At 40.4% G+C, this 17,451-nt stretch overlaps 2 protein-coding genes and 1 long non-coding RNA gene across 7 annotated transcripts in view; 1 reads left to right on the top strand and 2 right to left on the bottom strand.

Annotated features, from left to right (window-relative positions):
- grk4 (G protein-coupled receptor kinase 4) overlaps positions 1-1,234 on the bottom strand; it is a 42,532-nt gene extending 41,298 nt beyond the window's left edge. The window contains exon 1 of one of the 2 annotated variants that reach the window (XM_044190532.1): positions 881-1,234. In XM_044190532.1, coding sequence (XP_044046467.1) covers positions 881-932 — 52 coding nt within the window. In that variant the 5' untranslated portion in view covers positions 933-1,234. The remainder of the gene's footprint in view (positions 1-880) is intronic. The other variant, XM_044190531.1, reaches the window with a different exon arrangement.
- An 866-nt stretch (positions 1,235-2,100) lies between these two features.
- Positions 2,101-3,088, bottom strand: LOC122873379. Its single transcript, XR_006377429.1, has 2 exons — positions 2,952-3,088; positions 2,101-2,491 (listed from the first exon to the last, which is right to left on the bottom strand). It is a non-coding gene; the product is annotated as an uncharacterized LOC122873379 (long non-coding RNA).
- LOC122873376 (target of Myb protein 1-like) lies at positions 3,071-17,096 on the top strand. Of its 4 annotated transcripts, XM_044190019.1 has the most exons (16): positions 6,460-6,808; positions 8,851-8,875; positions 10,885-10,969; positions 11,514-11,592; positions 11,887-12,036; positions 12,833-12,967; positions 13,074-13,223; positions 13,783-13,899; positions 14,494-14,627; positions 14,746-14,788; positions 14,940-15,075; positions 15,540-15,606; positions 15,996-16,071; positions 16,209-16,268; positions 16,380-16,419; positions 16,537-17,096. In XM_044190019.1, exons 3-16 carry the CDS (start codon positions 10,932-10,934, stop codon positions 16,680-16,682), a joined length of 1,371 nt encoding a protein of 456 aa, XP_044045954.1. In that variant the 5' UTR covers positions 6,460-6,808; positions 8,851-8,875; positions 10,885-10,931; the 3' UTR covers positions 16,683-17,096. The 4 variants fall into 4 exon arrangements, with proteins under 4 accessions (XP_044045955.1, XP_044045953.1, XP_044045952.1 ...); XM_044190020.1 differs by lacking the exons at positions 6,460-6,808; positions 8,851-8,875 and adding an exon at positions 3,071-3,219; XM_044190018.1 differs by lacking the exon at positions 8,851-8,875 and having other exon boundaries at positions 6,459-6,808; positions 14,943-15,075.
- The last annotated feature ends 355 nt before the right edge of the window (positions 17,097-17,451 follow it).

Below are 17,451 nucleotides of genomic sequence, written 5' to 3'. Positions count from 1 at the left end.
CAGCAGGGTCTATGGCCTCAGAGGATGTTGTGCAAGTTGATCCATTTTATTCGCACACCATCAGCCACTCACTCGCTGGCGACAAAGTAGCCTCTCGGCTCTGCCGTCTCCTGGAAAACAGATGGATACGCGCCTCTTTTCCACCTCCAGGTGCCGCGGGATCACCGGCCCCACTGAGCAGCGTGCACACCCGGGGCTTATAGCACCTGGGCCGCCGGGGTACGGTGGGCCTTCTTCCAGTCTCCCAGTGCATCGAAAACCTCCTCTATAATATCATTCCTCCCTCACAGTAGCTCCTAATCAACAACCAACCGGCAATGCATATTTTTGAGTCAAATAATACCACACGTATACTTTACATTCCTAATTGGGCTTTAAACACACCGAAACCTACAATGACAGGTAGGAAGGAGGCTGTACTGAGGCGCAGAGCCCCACTGCGCAGCTATATCTTGGTCCACTCAATACCATCTAACGTGAATACCATTAAATAACCGTTATGTCATCGCAAATTGTAAATATCCACAAAACCACTGGTGCTCGTGTGAAAAAATTTGCTCGACAGCCTCTAATGTAACGCTGCCATCTAAGCGCGATGCTGCAAACACTCCCTGCGTTGTTCATCTCCAGCCTGCTGGGCCTTATGTTAACCTGCCCGGTAAATATGTGTGTTGTTAGCGTACAAACAGCTGATTTCAACGGTATATGTTCGGTGTTTGCCCGGAGACAAAGCGCTGCACAGGGATGGGAGACAGAGAAAGCATAAATCCCAAGGAGGACAGCCGAAAGCTCAGGCTCGTCTATGACCATGACGTTGAGGTGGGGAAGAAAAAAAAATACATTTATTTTTTTTTTCTTTTAGCCATTTAGCGGTGCTTACCTTCTCTTGCCTTCAGGAGAACCGTGTTGGCCACGATATTTTCAATCTCCATTGTCAGAATGTGAATCCCGAGCAGTCGCGATACATTTCACTCAGCGGAAAAAGACGGTTTTTCTGATCAAACGTGCCGACTACGGTGAGGCTGCTGCACGCGCACAGGGCGAACGCGGCACTGGCGCATAGTAGGTGTTTAATAGTGGTCGTCGTTCCTCTCCATTGCAAGACGTTTTATCAAACCCTACCTACGGAGCTGTATGATTACGACGGGGCTTGTTAGCATTCACAGCCTGCCTCCCTTCCCTCTCTGCCTGCCTTCCTTCCTGCTTCGGCTCCCCCCTCCTCCTCCTCCTCCTCCTCCTCCCTCCCCCTCCTCCTCGCCCCTCCTCTGCACAACGAACTAGCGAGAGTAGGAGGGATCAATTTACAACCAGTGCAACCACACACACATTCACACACACAAGTGCATTCGTACATACAATTTCCTAGGCTTAGTCTCCTGAAATTATGGATGGTTATGACATTTATTGTGTGGCAGTTTTGGATTAAAACGTGCTTATGTGTGTGGTTTTCTACAAGTTTCCCTCATGCATAATATTCTCCTCGACCACATGAGCGAGAGCCTACTGGAAACATCTAGAAAAGAGAGATGTTTCCTTTAAATAAGCATTCTAAAATGGCTTTTTATCCAAACATGAATGAACATACTAATTAATCAACTTTTCCTCTACACGATTTCCTGCTATACAGCTGTTCCATGCGCTGCTGGCTAATGTATTGTTAGGAAACATGAATGCCATTGGCCATGGAGGCCCGATACAGACCTCTTATTGTGCGAACAATGGTGTGAGGGTTTTAAGTTGTTTATTATGCTGAGTCGTACAGCCTGGAGAAAAGAGATAAGACACTGGGTTTCTCCTCCTCATGGCCACACTGTGACCCAGCATCCCTCTGGGCTTTTTAATCTGAACCCACAATGCTTTGAGAAGAGCCGTGTGTCTGTCAAAAAACTAAAAGAGAGGAGAGAAGTTGTGTGCCTTCTAAGATGCTGTGGAAGCTGTAACTTCATGTTTTTGAAAAAGGTTTAGAGATTCAGAAATGTGATAATTGAGACCAAACAATAAATAGCACTTTCACTTTTCATTTTGCGACTATGGTCAGGGAGGCCTGAGGGTATCTGTGGACCAGGGAATTGAGGAACTCAAAGGTCAAAGGTCACCAACTTTCATCTTCACATCCTCACTGATTTTATTAACACAGGATGTGTCAAGTTACTGGATCAGTCAAAACATGTTCTATATCTTTCCATGTTTTGCTGCTGGACATGTGTTTTAGAAAGCAGGAAGAATGAAATTAAATTTAAAAAAATGACTAAGATCTTTCTGTTTAAGGTATTTTCCTCATCAGAGGCAAAGGGTATGGATGCAACTTAGACAAGTAGGTGCTATTACTTATACTATAACTCCTAACTCAGTGAAGATTACATCGGTGGGGATTCCCACCCAAGACACGGTCTGTGTATCAACTTGTAATTATTTCACCGCTTCAGTAATACACCGCTGTCCATGGTCTGTCAGTACATGGGATCTTCGTTGTTATTGTGGGGTTGTTTGTCTGGAACAACAAAAAAAAAAAAAAACACACTGCTAGACAGATAGTATCACACATGGTCTGTATACTGTAGATTCAATGCTGCCACCTAGTGGTGATAACGCATAAATACAAAGAAACATATTCATCAGTCATGCAGATTGCCTTTATATTAAAGGTGCTATTGATAACTTTGACAACATCCAGCCACTAGATGACGCGCCCCCCATTTTATTCCAGTGGTTGCCGGTTCGTTGCACAACTCGCATATTTCATGGTCGAGTGGAGTGAGACTCATGGTGTGATCAGACTACCAGCGCCAAACCTACAAAACGGCCACGTGTGGCCAGCTGCAATGTCGCTGCGTCGCCGTTGAAGTTTTGCTCAGTCGCTCGTTGACTAGCATAGTTTCACCAAACGTAGCTAAATAACACAGTACCACAGCTAGCTAGGCATTGTGCATTTAAAAATACACGTTACATACCTGGTGCTCCGGTAGCCAGCCTCAGCAACAGTAAAAATACTTTTTTCTTCCATTTCTTTAGACAGCACAGAACAGAGTGGGACCGGTGAAACAAAATCAGATGCTTGGTGGACGCTAAACCGTGTCATTGGAGCCACCTTTCATTGTGTCACGCCTGTCACCCAGCGACAAGTGTCGGAGTCAGTTTGTAGCTTCATGTCGCCGGCTTCCATTGAAAATGACATGTAGCCTGATGGTTTGTCTCCGGTAGTGTGAACACAGCATAACGGTAGGTAACTGGACGCAACCGTCACTAAAGCTAACGTAGCTCTTTAGGGATTGAAGCTGTTATTTTTCTAATTTTGACAATCTAAACGGTGACAACACATTAGTTAAGGTTTTAAGGACTATGCCTGTTGGTAGTTGTTGTTTATTTTGTTTAAATATGCATAACTTTAATGGACGATTAGGCTAAGATAGCTAATGTGCTAACTTCAGTGTCCGTTTTTTCCACACTAACTATACCACGTGATACCAACGTCGTTATACTATTGGCTCACAAGACTTGTTAGAAGCAGGAACTAATTGTCAGACATCTCACACAGAAACAAACAAAACATTAATTTTGGACCCGTCAAAATTTTAAAAATGGAAAAGTGATACTTTTATTCTGCACCTCTCTAAAAGCTCTGCGGATGTATTATTATTTTTTAAATAGTTGTCTACATAAAAATTATATCAACATAACCTTTAAAATACTTTTTGACAGGTTTTGACAAAAGTATGCTTACATATAAGTAGATAACGATAAGGATATATATAGCCTATATATATATAAATGTATGGATAATAAATGCAAATCCTTGCAGCTAAATGTATGTCATTTGCACACCCTGTTACATTTAGTTCTCAGGTCAGTCCTGTGTTGTGTACATGAAACTATGTATCGGCAATAATAAACATGGTCAACTGGGATGTAGTGGTGGAATGTAACCAAGTACATTTACTTAAGCACTGTAATTCAGTACAAATCTGAGGTACTTGTACTTGAGTATTTTCTTTTCATGCCAGTGTATACTTCTACTCCCCTACACTTAAACAATTTAACTACAACTACAACTTAAACTTGTCTCATATTCAGATTTTGTCTTTTGTGTCCCAGTAATCCAGGTGTTAGTTGTCTGCACAGTGTAAACTGGACTTTCTGTTCTTCCTTTCTGTTGTAATGCAGCCTACATTTAGGACACTAGGTGGTGCTGCAGACATAAGCCAGAACTTCCCAAATCACATATAGTCTCAGGTGATGGTTGTGGAATTTCAACAAACTAACCACAGTAAACACCTACCCCTCATCTGCATATTATTCATATCGATCTCTACTTTTGCATGTATAGGGGCTGTTATTCTTTCACTGGTCCTATGGCCTACTAAGCTGAGTAAAGATGAAGTGTGAATTTTTGTCACCATTTATGATTATGATTCTTACATTAAATATATCATTGCAACAGCAGTAATCTAAGACAATCTGAAAAATATGTTTGTGTGATTTTAATTACATGGAAAAAAGGGAAGCTAGGAAAGTTCTGTTTCATCCCACTTTGTTTCAGCAGGAAATGTTACTGGTGTGGACCGTGTTCAAGCAGCATATTCCTGCCAGAATATTTATCTTGTTTTCATATATAAATCAAATCTTATTATCTCATCTCAGATGTTTAGCAGCAGGAGAAACTATTTAGAAATCAGAAAAAAAGAGATCCCAGATGATGGCGTCATAAACCTTGGGGGGAAAAAATCTCCATCCTGAATGGAAATACATGTGAAATTAACATTTTTACCACAGTGATCTTGGACAGACTGACTCCCAAGGCTGATTCACAGAGAGAGTCTGTCCTAAAGCTGGAAACTAGTGACATGAAATAGTTAAATGTGTTAATGGTTTTCTGGAGCTTATCCTCCTCAAATTCACAAAGGAACTCACTTTGATGACAGTTCTGAGGATCAAAGTAAAGATAAGAAAATTGGTAATGTTTACATACAATGTGAACTTTCAAAACAGTTTCATGGTCTAATATAATAATATAATATAACTGAATATTCATCACTATCAAGTTTCCAGGCCTGCCACGCTAAACCAGAGGTTGCTAAACTTGTTCATGCCAAGGATCCACTGAGAAAGACCACAACACACCATTTCATAATCCATTTCATAAGATTTCTGTGAAGATTTTTGTTGTAAGGTAAGACTGTACAGAATTACAAAAGTGTACACACTGTAGATGAGAACATTAGGTACAGTGAAACCCAGGCTGAAATCTCATTGAACCTTTAAATAAGAGATAATGGGAAAGGTGAAAAGGATGATAGCCTAATTAACAAAAATCTTCATACACTGTCTTGGGTTGCTGTAAGTTAGTGTTAGTAGCTGTACTGTAGCTATGTACACAAAAACACAACCTGCACATATTATCTGTGACAAGGTATTAGGTTTCATATTGGTCAAAGAAATGTAATATATAGGCCCGCCAGCTAATAATGACCTTTTGAAGGTTTCCTTGCAACCTAATCTTTTAAAGCTGAGAGAGCAGATCAGCAGATCAGTTTTTAGTTACAATTTTGCAAAACTTTGTAGTTACTTTGCAGATTAAGATTTGACATGAATTTACTGTACAATCAGTGTATACATTTAAATGTGAAGTACTAGAGATCAAACTGCCAATCAGTAGTTACTATTAACTCCACCACAACATTAACATGCTTCTTACATATTATTGTAGCAAAAGAGTTCCCTCGGGGATCAATAAAGTATTTCTGATTCTGATTGTGTCAGTTGTATTCAACCACTGGTTATTGGATTATTACTACTAAGTACTAAGTATTACTAAAGTACTGTATTTAAGTACAGTTTTGAGGTACTTGTAATTTACTTAGGTATTTCAATTTTATGCTACTTTTTACTTGTACTTTAAGAGGGAAATATTGTACTTTTTAGTCCAGTACATTTATCTGACAGTTATAATTACTAGGTACTTTTCAGATCAAGATTTTAGATGTAAAACCCATGGTCAGTTTACAAAACATGCATTGTAGATTAAACTACCTAATAGTATATATAGTATTTGTACAGGTACAGTACAGATGCATGAATGTAGGACTTTTTACTTTTAATTAAGTTTTTTTTTTTCATTGGCATGCTATTTTTCTTTAAGTAAAATACTCAATACTTCTTCCACCACTACCAATAGCATAAATTAAATAATACCACTCTGAAAGGGGCCAGTCTGCAAAATGAGGAGCCAACTTTTACATTTTGTTGATAATACTTACATTCTTTTACTAAAGTAAGATTTTGAGTGGAGGACTAGGCTATTACTTGTAACAGAGCTGCGATATTACTACTTTTACTTAAGTAAAAGTACTACTAAGTGTAAGTACTTCTTCCACCGCTGAATGGCTGTGGTCCACGACTATAGGCTACTTGAAAAAAAACATTATTTTTTGAAATTCCTGAATGCTTCTGAGAGTTTAATGTTTTATGGACTGTGACCTGCAACTAAAAATCAAGTGTCTTTTTTTGAATATTAGTTTTCAAACGGCGTCGTTGAACATGTGATTAAGCAGCTGTCTGCCTCTGTGTTGATGTCGGCTGTTTCCTGCCTCTGTGTGTGTGTTTTCACGTGACCACTCAGAGAGCCCGTGCGCTTCTGAGGCAGCGGCTGACACTGAAAGCAAAAGGAAACAACGCAGTCTTGAGCTCAGCATTTGCCAAATCATTTTAATACAGAGTGGATGCTTGTAATTGTCGAGGATGTTTTCGCTCGGGGAGAAAATGGAGTTTCTCATAGGAAACCCCTTTTCAACGCCCGTCGGTCAGAGAATCGGTAAGTCGCAGCCGCTTTTGAAACTAACGTTAACGGAATATATGCTAGGAATTGTTCGCCGCCAGTTTGACACCATTTAATTTATATAATCAGTAACATGTTTCAGCATTTTATAACCAAACTGCCAGGGACGTAAACCAACTTAACAACACTTTTAATCTCGGTTTTCATATTCTTATAATGAATATGAATGATTAATAATGAACTCCAAACTTGACAGAAACATAAAAAGAAGTCTTTAGAGCCAATGGCGCAACAGAGGCGGGACTCATTCCCCTCAATCTTCTGTGCGATTGGTTGCTGTAATTTAAGCGACAACTAATTTGGCGAATTAGGGAGGCACTGGATGTTTCGTCTCACTTCCTTAATTACTGTTTATTTTTTCGAGCTACAGTTTCACACCTTATGCACAAGTGTTACTGAGCCTCTTCAACAAGCATATGGCATTTTACACAACTTTTAAGGCAGCAGTAGCCTATTTACTCATAATGGCAGCAGATTGCTTCTTTTTGTCAGACCACTGAAATACTGTAAAGCCAGCACATCCACAAAAAGGCTAGAGGCCAGCTGTTGAGGCCCGGAAAGATGTGTAATCACGACATGTCGAAACGTCATGAGTAGTGAGAAAATGTTTCACACCCATCTCAAGCCTTTCTTCCTCTTATCTCACCCACTCACTTTCTCACACATAAATGTCAAAGAGGCTTCAGCTATTTCTGCGGCGATCGAGAACAGAAGCAGCTGACAGTCACATGAAGTGGAGGGAGCTAGGGAGGGAGGAGAGGGAAGGAGGGGAAGGGAGTAAAATGGGATTGAAAAAGGCATGGGTGAGGGTTTGGTGGAGTGTTGGTGGAAAGGAATGAAGGAGATTTAGGGACTTATAAGTACCCTTTGAGGGGTGGAGTGCAAAGAAAGCTGGCTTTGACAAATAGTTTGGAGGGAAATACATGTTTGAGCTGAAACCCCATTTTCTCAATCAGCTTATTACTATAAACAATGAGTTCCTATAAAAACACTATTATCTGGAGGTTACTACTTACGTCACATGAGAGATTTCAGTGTTTTTGTCTGTACTCTTCTCACTGATTTAAAGTGGGTGGGGCCTTGTTGGATAAAAGTGATGGCAGATATTACCACCAACCAATCAGAATCATTATTTGATGACAATTGTGGGTTTGTTTGCTTATGCTGTGAGAGAGGCCATTTTCAGTCAAATCCCGTCCATCCACATCCACGCAATCCTCAAGAAGCAGATTTGATTGTTAAAGCGGCACAGTTTTAACAGCCTGCTCTAAGCTTATGGATAATGGATCAAATGACTGTGTAATAGAAAAGGTGTCTCTTGTAGTGATAAACCCACTGAGAATTATCATCAGACTCTCAACATATCACCAGACTGCAGTAACTCTTCAGCTCTACGTGGCGTTAGCATCTGTCAGCTCAACGTTTTGTTTTTTTTTATGGCCCCAAAACTATACCATTTTGGTTCACACTTTAATACTATGGTAGTATTGGCCACAGCAGGCAGCTATTTTTAGCAAAAAAGCTCTGAAAACTGACTGTACACCACCTGCTCACCAAACGGCAGACAGACAAAGTTAGCGAATAGCTTGTGAACATAGTGGAGCATTTAGCAGCTAAAGAGCCAGATATTTCTCTTAGGAGTTTGCAGCGACCAAAACTGGGCCAATATCAGAATGAATATTGGAGTTATTTTTGTTAGATGGCCAGAAACACAACTCCAAATTAATAATTTAATTCATTTTGGATTTAATTTAAACCCAACTTTTTAAAGACAGACCCAGATATGACCATGTGGTGATCTCCTTTCCTATATTGAATGTAGCCGTGTCTGGGCAACATATCTTATTTTTTGTCTGACATTTTTGTCTTTTCATGTGGTGTTTTTATTTAAGTTTTAATTAATGTGAATTATGCTACACATTTGTGTCTAAACTTGCTGAGAGACTGAGAATGATTTCTGAAATACAACTGAAAAGACCAGCTGAAAATGACCTGCGTGACTTCCCATTTTCTTCCAGATATTGTGATATCAGAGGGTACAAGGTAATTTATTATCATTTAACAACACAAGGTTGTACAACGAAATGAGTTTATAGTCCCTTCATGCTGCATGCATAGAACATAACAGATAATTACATTTATATTAGAATAAAATAAAACAACGGTTGGTCTGGCCTGGGGGATTGACTCAAGGTCCGCTGCTCTTTAATCCAAACCCCGGCTTCCTTTTCCAATGATGACAATGATGTACAGTGCATCCGGAAAGTATTCACACCGCTTCACTTTTGTTCGTTATGTTACAGCCTTATTCCAAGATGGATTAAATTCATTATTTCCTTAAAATTCTACAAACAATACCCCATAATGACAACATGAAAGAAGTTTGTTTGAAATCTTTGCAAATTTATTAAAAATAAAAAGTATTCACAGCCTTTGCCATGACACTCAAAATTGAGCTCAGCTGCATCCTGTTTCCACTGATCATATTTGAGATGTTTCTACAACTTGATTGAAGTTGACCTGTGGTAAATTGAGTTGATTAGACATGATTTGAAAAGGCACACAGCTGTCTATTTAAGGTCCCACAGTTAACAGTGCATGTCAGAGCAAAAACCAAGCCATGAAGTCCACGGAATTGTCTGTAGACATCGAAGACAGGATTGTATCAAGGCACACATCTGGGGAAGGGTACAGAAAAATTTCTGCCGCTTTGAAGGTTCAAGTGAGCACAGTGACCTCCATCATCCGTAAATGGAAGAAGTTTGAAACCACCAGGACTCTTCCTAGAGCTGGGCTCCCGGCCAAAATGAGCAATCGGGGGAGAAGGGCCTTAGTCAGGGAGGTGACCAAGAACCCGATGGTCACTCTGACAGAGCTCTGGTGTTTCTCTGTGGAGAGAGGAGAACCTTCCAGAAGAACAACCATCTCTGCAGCACTCCACCAATCAGGCCTGTATGGTAAAGGGGCCAGACGGAAGCCACTCCTCAGTAAAAGGCACATGACCGCCCGCCTGGAGTTTGCCAAAAGGCACCTGAAGGACTCTCAGACCATGAGAAACAAAATCATCTGGTCTGATGAAACAAAGATTGAACTCTTTGGCCTGGATGGCAAGCGTCATGTCTGGAGGACACCAGGCACCGCTCATCACCTGGACAATACCATCCCTACAGTGAAGCATGGTGGTGGTACTATCATGCTGTGGAGATGTTTTTCAGCGGCAGGAACTGGGAGACCGGTCAGGATCGAGGGAAAGATGAATGCAGCAATGTACAGAGACATTCTTGATGAAATCCTGCTTCAGAGCGCTCTGGACCTCAGACTGCGGCCAAGGTTCATCTACCAACAGGACAACGACCCTAAACACACAGCCAAGATAACAAAGGAGTGGCTGCGGGACTCTGTGAATGTCCTCGAGTGGCCCAGCCAGAGTCCAGACTTGAACCCGAATGAACATCTCTGGAGAGATCTGAAAATGGCTGTGCACCGACGCTCCCCATCCAACCTGATGGAGCTTGAGAGGTCCTGCAAAGAAGAATGGGAGAAACTGCCCAAAAATAGGTGTGCCAAGTTTGTAGCATCATACTCAAAAAGACTTGAGGCTGTAATTGGTGCCAAAGGTGCTTCAACAAAGTATTGATCAAAGGCTGTGAATTCTTATGTACATGTGATTTTTTTGTTTTTGCAAAGATTTCAAACTAACTTCTTTCACATTGTCATTATGGGGTATTGTTTGTAGAATTTTGCGGAAAATAATGAATTTAATCCATTTTGGAATAAGGCTGTAACATAACAAAATGTGGAAAAAGTGAAGCGCTGTGAATACTTTCCGGATGCACTGTATTTCTGCCATAGGTAATACATGTCTCAGCAATAAAGCCGGGAAAAAAATAACAGATGACAAGAGTGCAGCTAGTGGAGTTTGAAGGAGCTACCGGCCGCTGCATCTACATGCGCAGCCGTTGCCAGTCTTCTGGTTATTGCGACATTTATCTGTTCCTATATCAGTATTACTGTATAACTGTAACTTCACCTGACTCCCTCTCTGTTGACAGAGCGAGCGACCGGCGGCTCTCTGCAGTCGGAGGACTGGGGGCTCAACATGGAGATATGTGATATCATCAACGAGACGGATGAGGGGTAGGGTCATAAGTAACGTGGTTTCATCAAGAAGCCACAAACTGTCCACATCTGGTGCATATACCATACCTTTGTGCCTAATTATTACACTGTACTGTATGTAGGTCTCTATGTTTTATTTTTGTATTACTTTTTACTTTGTCACTTCCTTTATTGTTTTGTTGGTTCCTTTTGAATTTACATCCAACTTGTTGTGACTAAATGACCTACTTAAGGCCAATCTCATAGTTGTTTTGCTGTTTGGTTTGTAATGCTGTGAGGAATGTCAGCGTATGTCTGAAATGCAACGTGTTTGTTATAGTAGTTATATGTATACAGCAAAAATCCCAAAGATCTTTAGTCAGTTATTAGTGACTCTAATTTTATCTCTTTATCAGTGTACACACGGGCCATGAAGCCATGAAAGAACTACCTTCATTAATGCTTCTGCAACAGAAAACCTTTATCCTTATATACCCATATACTTTTATCTTCTTTTTTTGTAAATGATTATTGCTTATTTTCAGCTGGTCATCTGATGCAAATTTGTTTTTATTTTTCCCAGGCCAAGAGATGCAATCAAAGCTATTAAGAAGAGAATCGTAGGAAACAAGAACTTCAGAGAGATCATGTTGGCTCTTACTGTGAGTAATCATCTGTTGGTCATTGTATGCAAGAGTTTTATTCATTCTTTCATGAGTTGAGGAATGCAGGGTGTGAGAGTGTAATGACCTTTGTCCTGATTGGCTGGTGGCCTAGAGGAGATGGTTTCAAAGTGTATGCTTACACAAAGTGGCTAAATCAACATTGAAGTCTTAGTGTACGTATTAAGACAACGTGAGGAAAAAGCTTTATTTTGGAGCAACCTGAATCACAGAGATTTAATTACATTTGCACCTTTTTTTTTAATATTGTGAACTTGTATCACTGTCATACAGGTTCTTGAGGCCTGTGTGAAGAACTGTGGCCATCGCTTCCACGTTCTGGTGGCGTCGCAGGAGTTTGTTGAAGCAGTTTTGGTCCGTTCCATTCTGCCCAAATATAACCCCCCCACTGCCCTCCATGACAGGGTGCTCAGCCTCATACAGGTATGTGGTTGCTCCCACAGAGGGCAATACGATAGAAACTGCACGAGGGCTGCAACTAATGAGTATTTCTATTATCAATTAATCTGCTGGACAATTTCTTAAATAATCAATTAATCACATCACATTTTACCAAAACCAAAGGTGATGTCTTCAAATTGCTTGTTTTTTCTGGCCAACAGTCCTAAACCCAAAGATATTCAATTTAGTACCATAGAAGACGAGGAAACCAGCAAATATTTACATTTGAGAGGTTGGAACCAAAGAACCAATTATTCTTTGGCATTTTTGCTTAAAAAAACAACAGAAACAATTAATTGATGATTAAAATGGTTGCAGATCTATTTTCCGTTGATCATTTCCACTCTAGTCTGTACTGAATTTTATTTTATTTTATTAGAATTCTTATTTTGCTTGCTTTAAGCGGTTTGACCTGTATTGTGAGAGATTTCAGTGGTGTGTTGACATCCCACAGCTTTTAAAGTTGACTTGAGTTGAACTCTATTATGACTACAGACATGTACAATAGTGTTCTCTTTTAGTGTTCTTTGTGATTAAAATATCTTCAAACATTCCTGCGCTACTTGGTCAAAGTCAGTGTGTAATCACAGACTAGCAGAATTGATAACATTAGATAGTCATGCTTGTAAATGCTGAAGGACATTCCTTTTCTGTTGCTTTTCTTGTCTTCTTGTTATTTTCACATGTAATCTTTGTTTTGGCCTGTGTACTATGTTATTGAACACTGAGTCAGTCATTCTCATTGTATTTCGTCATATGTTCTCCCTCCCATCCCCAGTCGTGGGCTGATGCGTTTCGTAGCTCTCCCTCCCTGGCGGGGGTGGTGTACGTATATGATGACTTGAGAAGACGTGGTCTGGAGTTCCCCATGACAGACCTAGATGCTCTGTCCCCCATCCACACTCCGAATAGGGTGAAACTGTCTACAAAGTTGAAAATAACACACCACATCAAATGCACGTATAGATATATCTCTACACTGTACCTCTCTGACAAATTTCACTGCCTTCATCTTGCAGAGTATCCCGGAAAACGAGACTCCTGAGACGACCCCTGTCGCTGCTCCCCTACATCAGTCACAACCACAAGCACCTTCCAGTGTTCCCACTCAGAATACTTCCCCTCCAGTCCAGCCCACTGAGGCACCGGTCTCAATCTCTGCAGAACAGGTACCGCTGCCTAAAGACACCTTTCAGTCAATGACTTCATAGAGCTGGTGAAGAAAATTAGGATTGGCTGATATGGACTTTTCAAAGCTAGTGATATTTGTAGTCTCAAGATCAATTTGTTTTCACTTTGACATAAAAGAACCTTTTTATTTAAAGTGTAAAAAATCCTAATTACACCCATTGTGATTCACATGACCGGGGTAAAGATGTGAAACTTGTCAGAGCTGACATTTTGACTTGCAAAGTACAGGTGTAACTAATAACATTGTCAATTCCTTCATTACAATACAATAATTGTTGGAGCAGAGGCATCGTTAATATTATTAGTTCCACCTGTGCTTTTCCTGCTAATGACTGAAATATAACTGTATTACAGGCTGTTTCTATGTAGCTGTTGCTGGTATCTGATATTGGTCAATGTTGCCTTCATACAGTGTAACAGCAATGTATCTCTCTAACACTTAGCACTCAGCAACAAAATGACTATGAAATAAACTATTTTTTGTGGCTTTTGACTTCTGTTGATTTAAAAAAAAAAAAAAAAAAAAATCCAATCCAGGGACAGAAGCTGCGAAGTGAGCTGGCGCTCGTGAAGGGAAATCTCACTGTGATGTCAGAAATGCTGAATGAGCTAATACCTGGACAGAGCCAGCAAGATGACACGGAGCTGCTACAGGTGTGTTTCATGTATGCCGGTGGGGACTTGCACACTAACTCATGGTTAGTGTCCACACGGGAAGAGACTGCTTTTTGAGGGTTAAGACTTTGCTTTAGGGTACAGGTTACCATTAGCTTAAGGTTAGGGTTAAGGGTTAAGGTTAGGCATTTAGTTGTGATGGTTAGGGTAAGGAGCTAGGGAAAGCATTATGTCAATGACAGTCCCCCACAGGGATAGTGAAACAAACGTGTGTCTACAGCATTTACTGTGGCCACGTCTTTGCCCCATTCGCCCCGTCAGTTCAGCTCTGTTTAAAACAATTACTGGTGAGAAGAAGATTTCTGGTCCCATGTTGTTGTTTGACTGTATTATTCTGATGCTGCATTCTTTTATGGTCATACTTGGCAAGTCAAAAGTAGGGAAATGTTGTAGGAAACCAGTGATTGATGTAAAAGTAGATGAAGCAGGATAAAGCAAACTGGGTACGCCAAAAAAGTAAAATACATTTGATTATTATATAACTCTTGGACTGGATTTAACATCAAAGAATAATGATGATTGTCATTAGCGATGAGAATGTATTAATCTCTCTCTCCTCCTCTGTCCAAGCAGCAGCTGTACTCAGTGTGTAAGAGCATGCAGACTCGAGTGGTGGAGCTCATCCCGCAGCTGCTGGACGAAGGGTTTATTGAAGAGCTGCTCGTGGTCAACGATGACCTTAACAACGCCTTCATCCGCTATGAGAGGTGTGCTGCAGCCTAGCTTTGTGTTTTGGATTATGTTTGTAAGATAATGTTTAAGAGTGTGCGGTATGTATCTTACTTGTGCTAATTTCATACTCATTGTATTGTAATTGTGTTTTAGGTTTGACAGACTGAACAAGGCACAAATTACAAATACTCAACAGGTAAGAAAGATCTTGACTCTCTTTTGTATGAAATAATTAATGCAGTACTGTATGCGTCAGAAAACTGTGGTGTAAATGTTTTTCTTCATTTCTGCTATAAGAATATGCTCTCACACTAGGTGACACTCACTGTGTTGTGTCCTCACTTTAGCAGAGCTCTACCACAAGCCCGAGCCTCATCGACCTCAGCCCTGAGCCTTCGACTCTCAGCCGACCTGCCGTCATCACAGCAACCAGCCAACCAGCAGTCAGCACCTTGGCCAATCAACGGCAATCACCCAACCACAGTGAGTAAACTTTGGATGACTTCTGCTTCATATGTGCATACTCTTGCAACACCAAATCCATACGTATAACATTCTTGAAATTTAAGTCTTGCTTTTGTAATTTGGTGAATATCTGATAGAAATCACATGTTGTGGCTGGACATCACATGGGCAGGGAATGTTCAAAAGCAAAAAAGGGCTGCACAGTAACAAACATCACCATGGCTAACATGACGACGAGGAGGAAATCCCCTAAATGCACTGTTGGAACATATGATGTGTGTGAAAGTTGCAGATTGTATGTGGACGGTGGGGGACAGTGGGAGAGCTGATTAATCATTTGTGCTGGTATTATTAGTTGGAATTGTTTAACGTATTTTGTTAATGTTTGTGATTTTATTATTAAATAGCAATTGAGACACCAAGATGGAGGAAGTTGTTTTTCATTCAGTTGTGACTTAATGAGTTAACTTTCTGTCTTGCAGAAGTGGAGGAGGAGTTTGACATGTTTGCCCAGACGAGAGGCAGCTCCCTGGCTGAGCAGAGGAAAAGGTGATTATATTTGGTTTTCAGTAGGCAATTTGGATTTATTTAACTGCATCACAAACAAAAAGGTCCTTTTTCCAATAAGAAGTAAAAGGCAGCCGGCTGGGGCGCCCCCCATAGCCTAATGGTTACAGCGCATATCAGATAATTGCAACGTCCACGGTTCGATCTTTAAAAGAAAGGACAGCTGCTCGTCCCTCTACATCACTGTTATGATTGAATATCTAGAGTGATCAGTTCCTGCACACATTATCTTTAATAAACTATGTGTCTGTATGCTCTGTTAAAGCTGGAAATAGCCATGGTTTTAATAGACTGTTAGACTGGTTTAATATAGCCTACATTACATCACAGCAATTCTGATTCTGATTCATTACAATACATCCTATCCCCAGTGTCAGGTATGAGGACCCAGGAGCTGTGGAGGGCCTTGCTGGAGCTCTGGACACGAGGTTGCAGGTCACAGGAGGGGTGTGTATACCACCATAACACAGAAATGGATTTGAACAAAATATTTCCTGTGAAAGTACAAAGTAAAGTGCTAATTGTGTAAATATAACTAAAACACAGTGTCCCCTTGTCCCTCTCTTGATTACTTTCCCTCTTAGATGCCACCAGCGACAAACTCTCTGCATAACGATATTGACAAATGGTTATCGTGTGATACGGTAAGAGAAAGCATGTCTTTCTATATACTCTTGGTTTGAAATAAAAAACAATGTGGTGTGTGACAAATTATGAAATGATCTCTTTGTGTTTTATTGTGTTTGGAAATGCAGGAAGACCAGTCTTCAGTTAGTGAGGGAGTGTCAAGTGAAGGTATCTTCTTCTCTCTACCAGTTCATTGCTGCCATTTTAGCGTTTCATAATTCTTGCGTACTTCTGATGTGTTCATGTGTTCACATGCACCTCTAACTATATAACTCTCCCTTTCAGAGTTTGATAAGTTTCTGGAGGATCGGGCGAGGGCAGCAGACCACAGCACCCAGGCAATTTGCAGCGTGCCACCCTCCGCATCCAGACCGCCACCACAATCTACCCGGCAACAGGACAGATCACATGACCAGCTTTTTTCACTTTGAGTTTAAGGACAAACAAGAGGAGTGGGTGGATGTACAAGTCAATAAACACATGGCATCACATTGAAATATACCTACAATTTTTCACATGCTGTGCCAAGTCGGGTTTTCTCTGAAAGCACACACACACACAATAAAACCTGACACTACAGAACTGCTGCGTAATCAGCTCATTGCATACAAGCAGTATTTCGTAGTTAATTCTGCTATTAATCGTTATGTAAGTATAAACAACTTTGACTGTATTTATGAAATGTATTATTATAATGTTGATGTAAACCAAAACTTAAATTAGAACAAATGTTTACAGTTAAGTACAATGTTGAAAATATATTTGATATTACGCCATTGTGTGCCTTGGACCCAGACAGCTGATTTTGTGTAGATGAGAATAAATGGGGCATTGTCCTGCAAACATGTTGCATCTGTCTTCTTTTTAAATCTTTTTTTCTGCTATGTCCTTATCTAAGCTAGCATGAAGGGAATTTACCCTGAAGCTCATTTTCTAACTGATCTAAGTGCTGTCTTTGTGTGAGAGAGAAGATCTTGTGTCTGAGGTCGTTGATACAGCTCCACCAAATCAAGGTCAAATGATTTTTTTTTTCTTGTTTCATGCTTGCTGTGAAATATGTAGAACTACTTTGTCATCTCACACCTCCTTGATGACAGCTCAGTTACTGTCTTTACTTGAATTCAGCACACGGGAATCTGTTCAAATTTTAGTAATTCTGGTAATCAACACATGAAGCCAAACTAAAGCTTCTCAGATTTG

This window comes from Siniperca chuatsi, linkage group LG3 (genome assembly GCF_020085105.1).
Source record: "Siniperca chuatsi isolate FFG_IHB_CAS linkage group LG3, ASM2008510v1, whole genome shotgun sequence".
Classification (NCBI taxonomy): Eukaryota; Metazoa; Chordata; class Actinopteri; order Centrarchiformes; family Sinipercidae; genus Siniperca; species Siniperca chuatsi.
The sequence above is the reverse complement of the archived record's forward strand: the minus strand, read 5'-3'. Positions and strand labels throughout refer to the sequence as shown.

What these genes read in the sequence shown, in the direction of transcription:
- LOC122873376 (XM_044190017.1), top strand. Translation starts at nt 6,736, where the DNA reads ATGTTTTCGCTCGGGGAGAAAATGGAGTTTCTCATAGGAAACCCCTTT. An exon ending in ATGACACGGAGCTGCTACAG is followed by an intron (nt 13,900 to 14,493) that starts GTGTGTTTCATG and finishes CTGTCCAAGCAG; the next exon opens with CAGCTGTACTCAGTGTGTAA. An exon ending in ACGGCAATCACCCAACCACA is followed by an intron (nt 15,076 to 15,539) that starts GTGAGTAAACTT and finishes TCTGTCTTGCAG; the next exon opens with AAGTGGAGGAGGAGTTTGAC.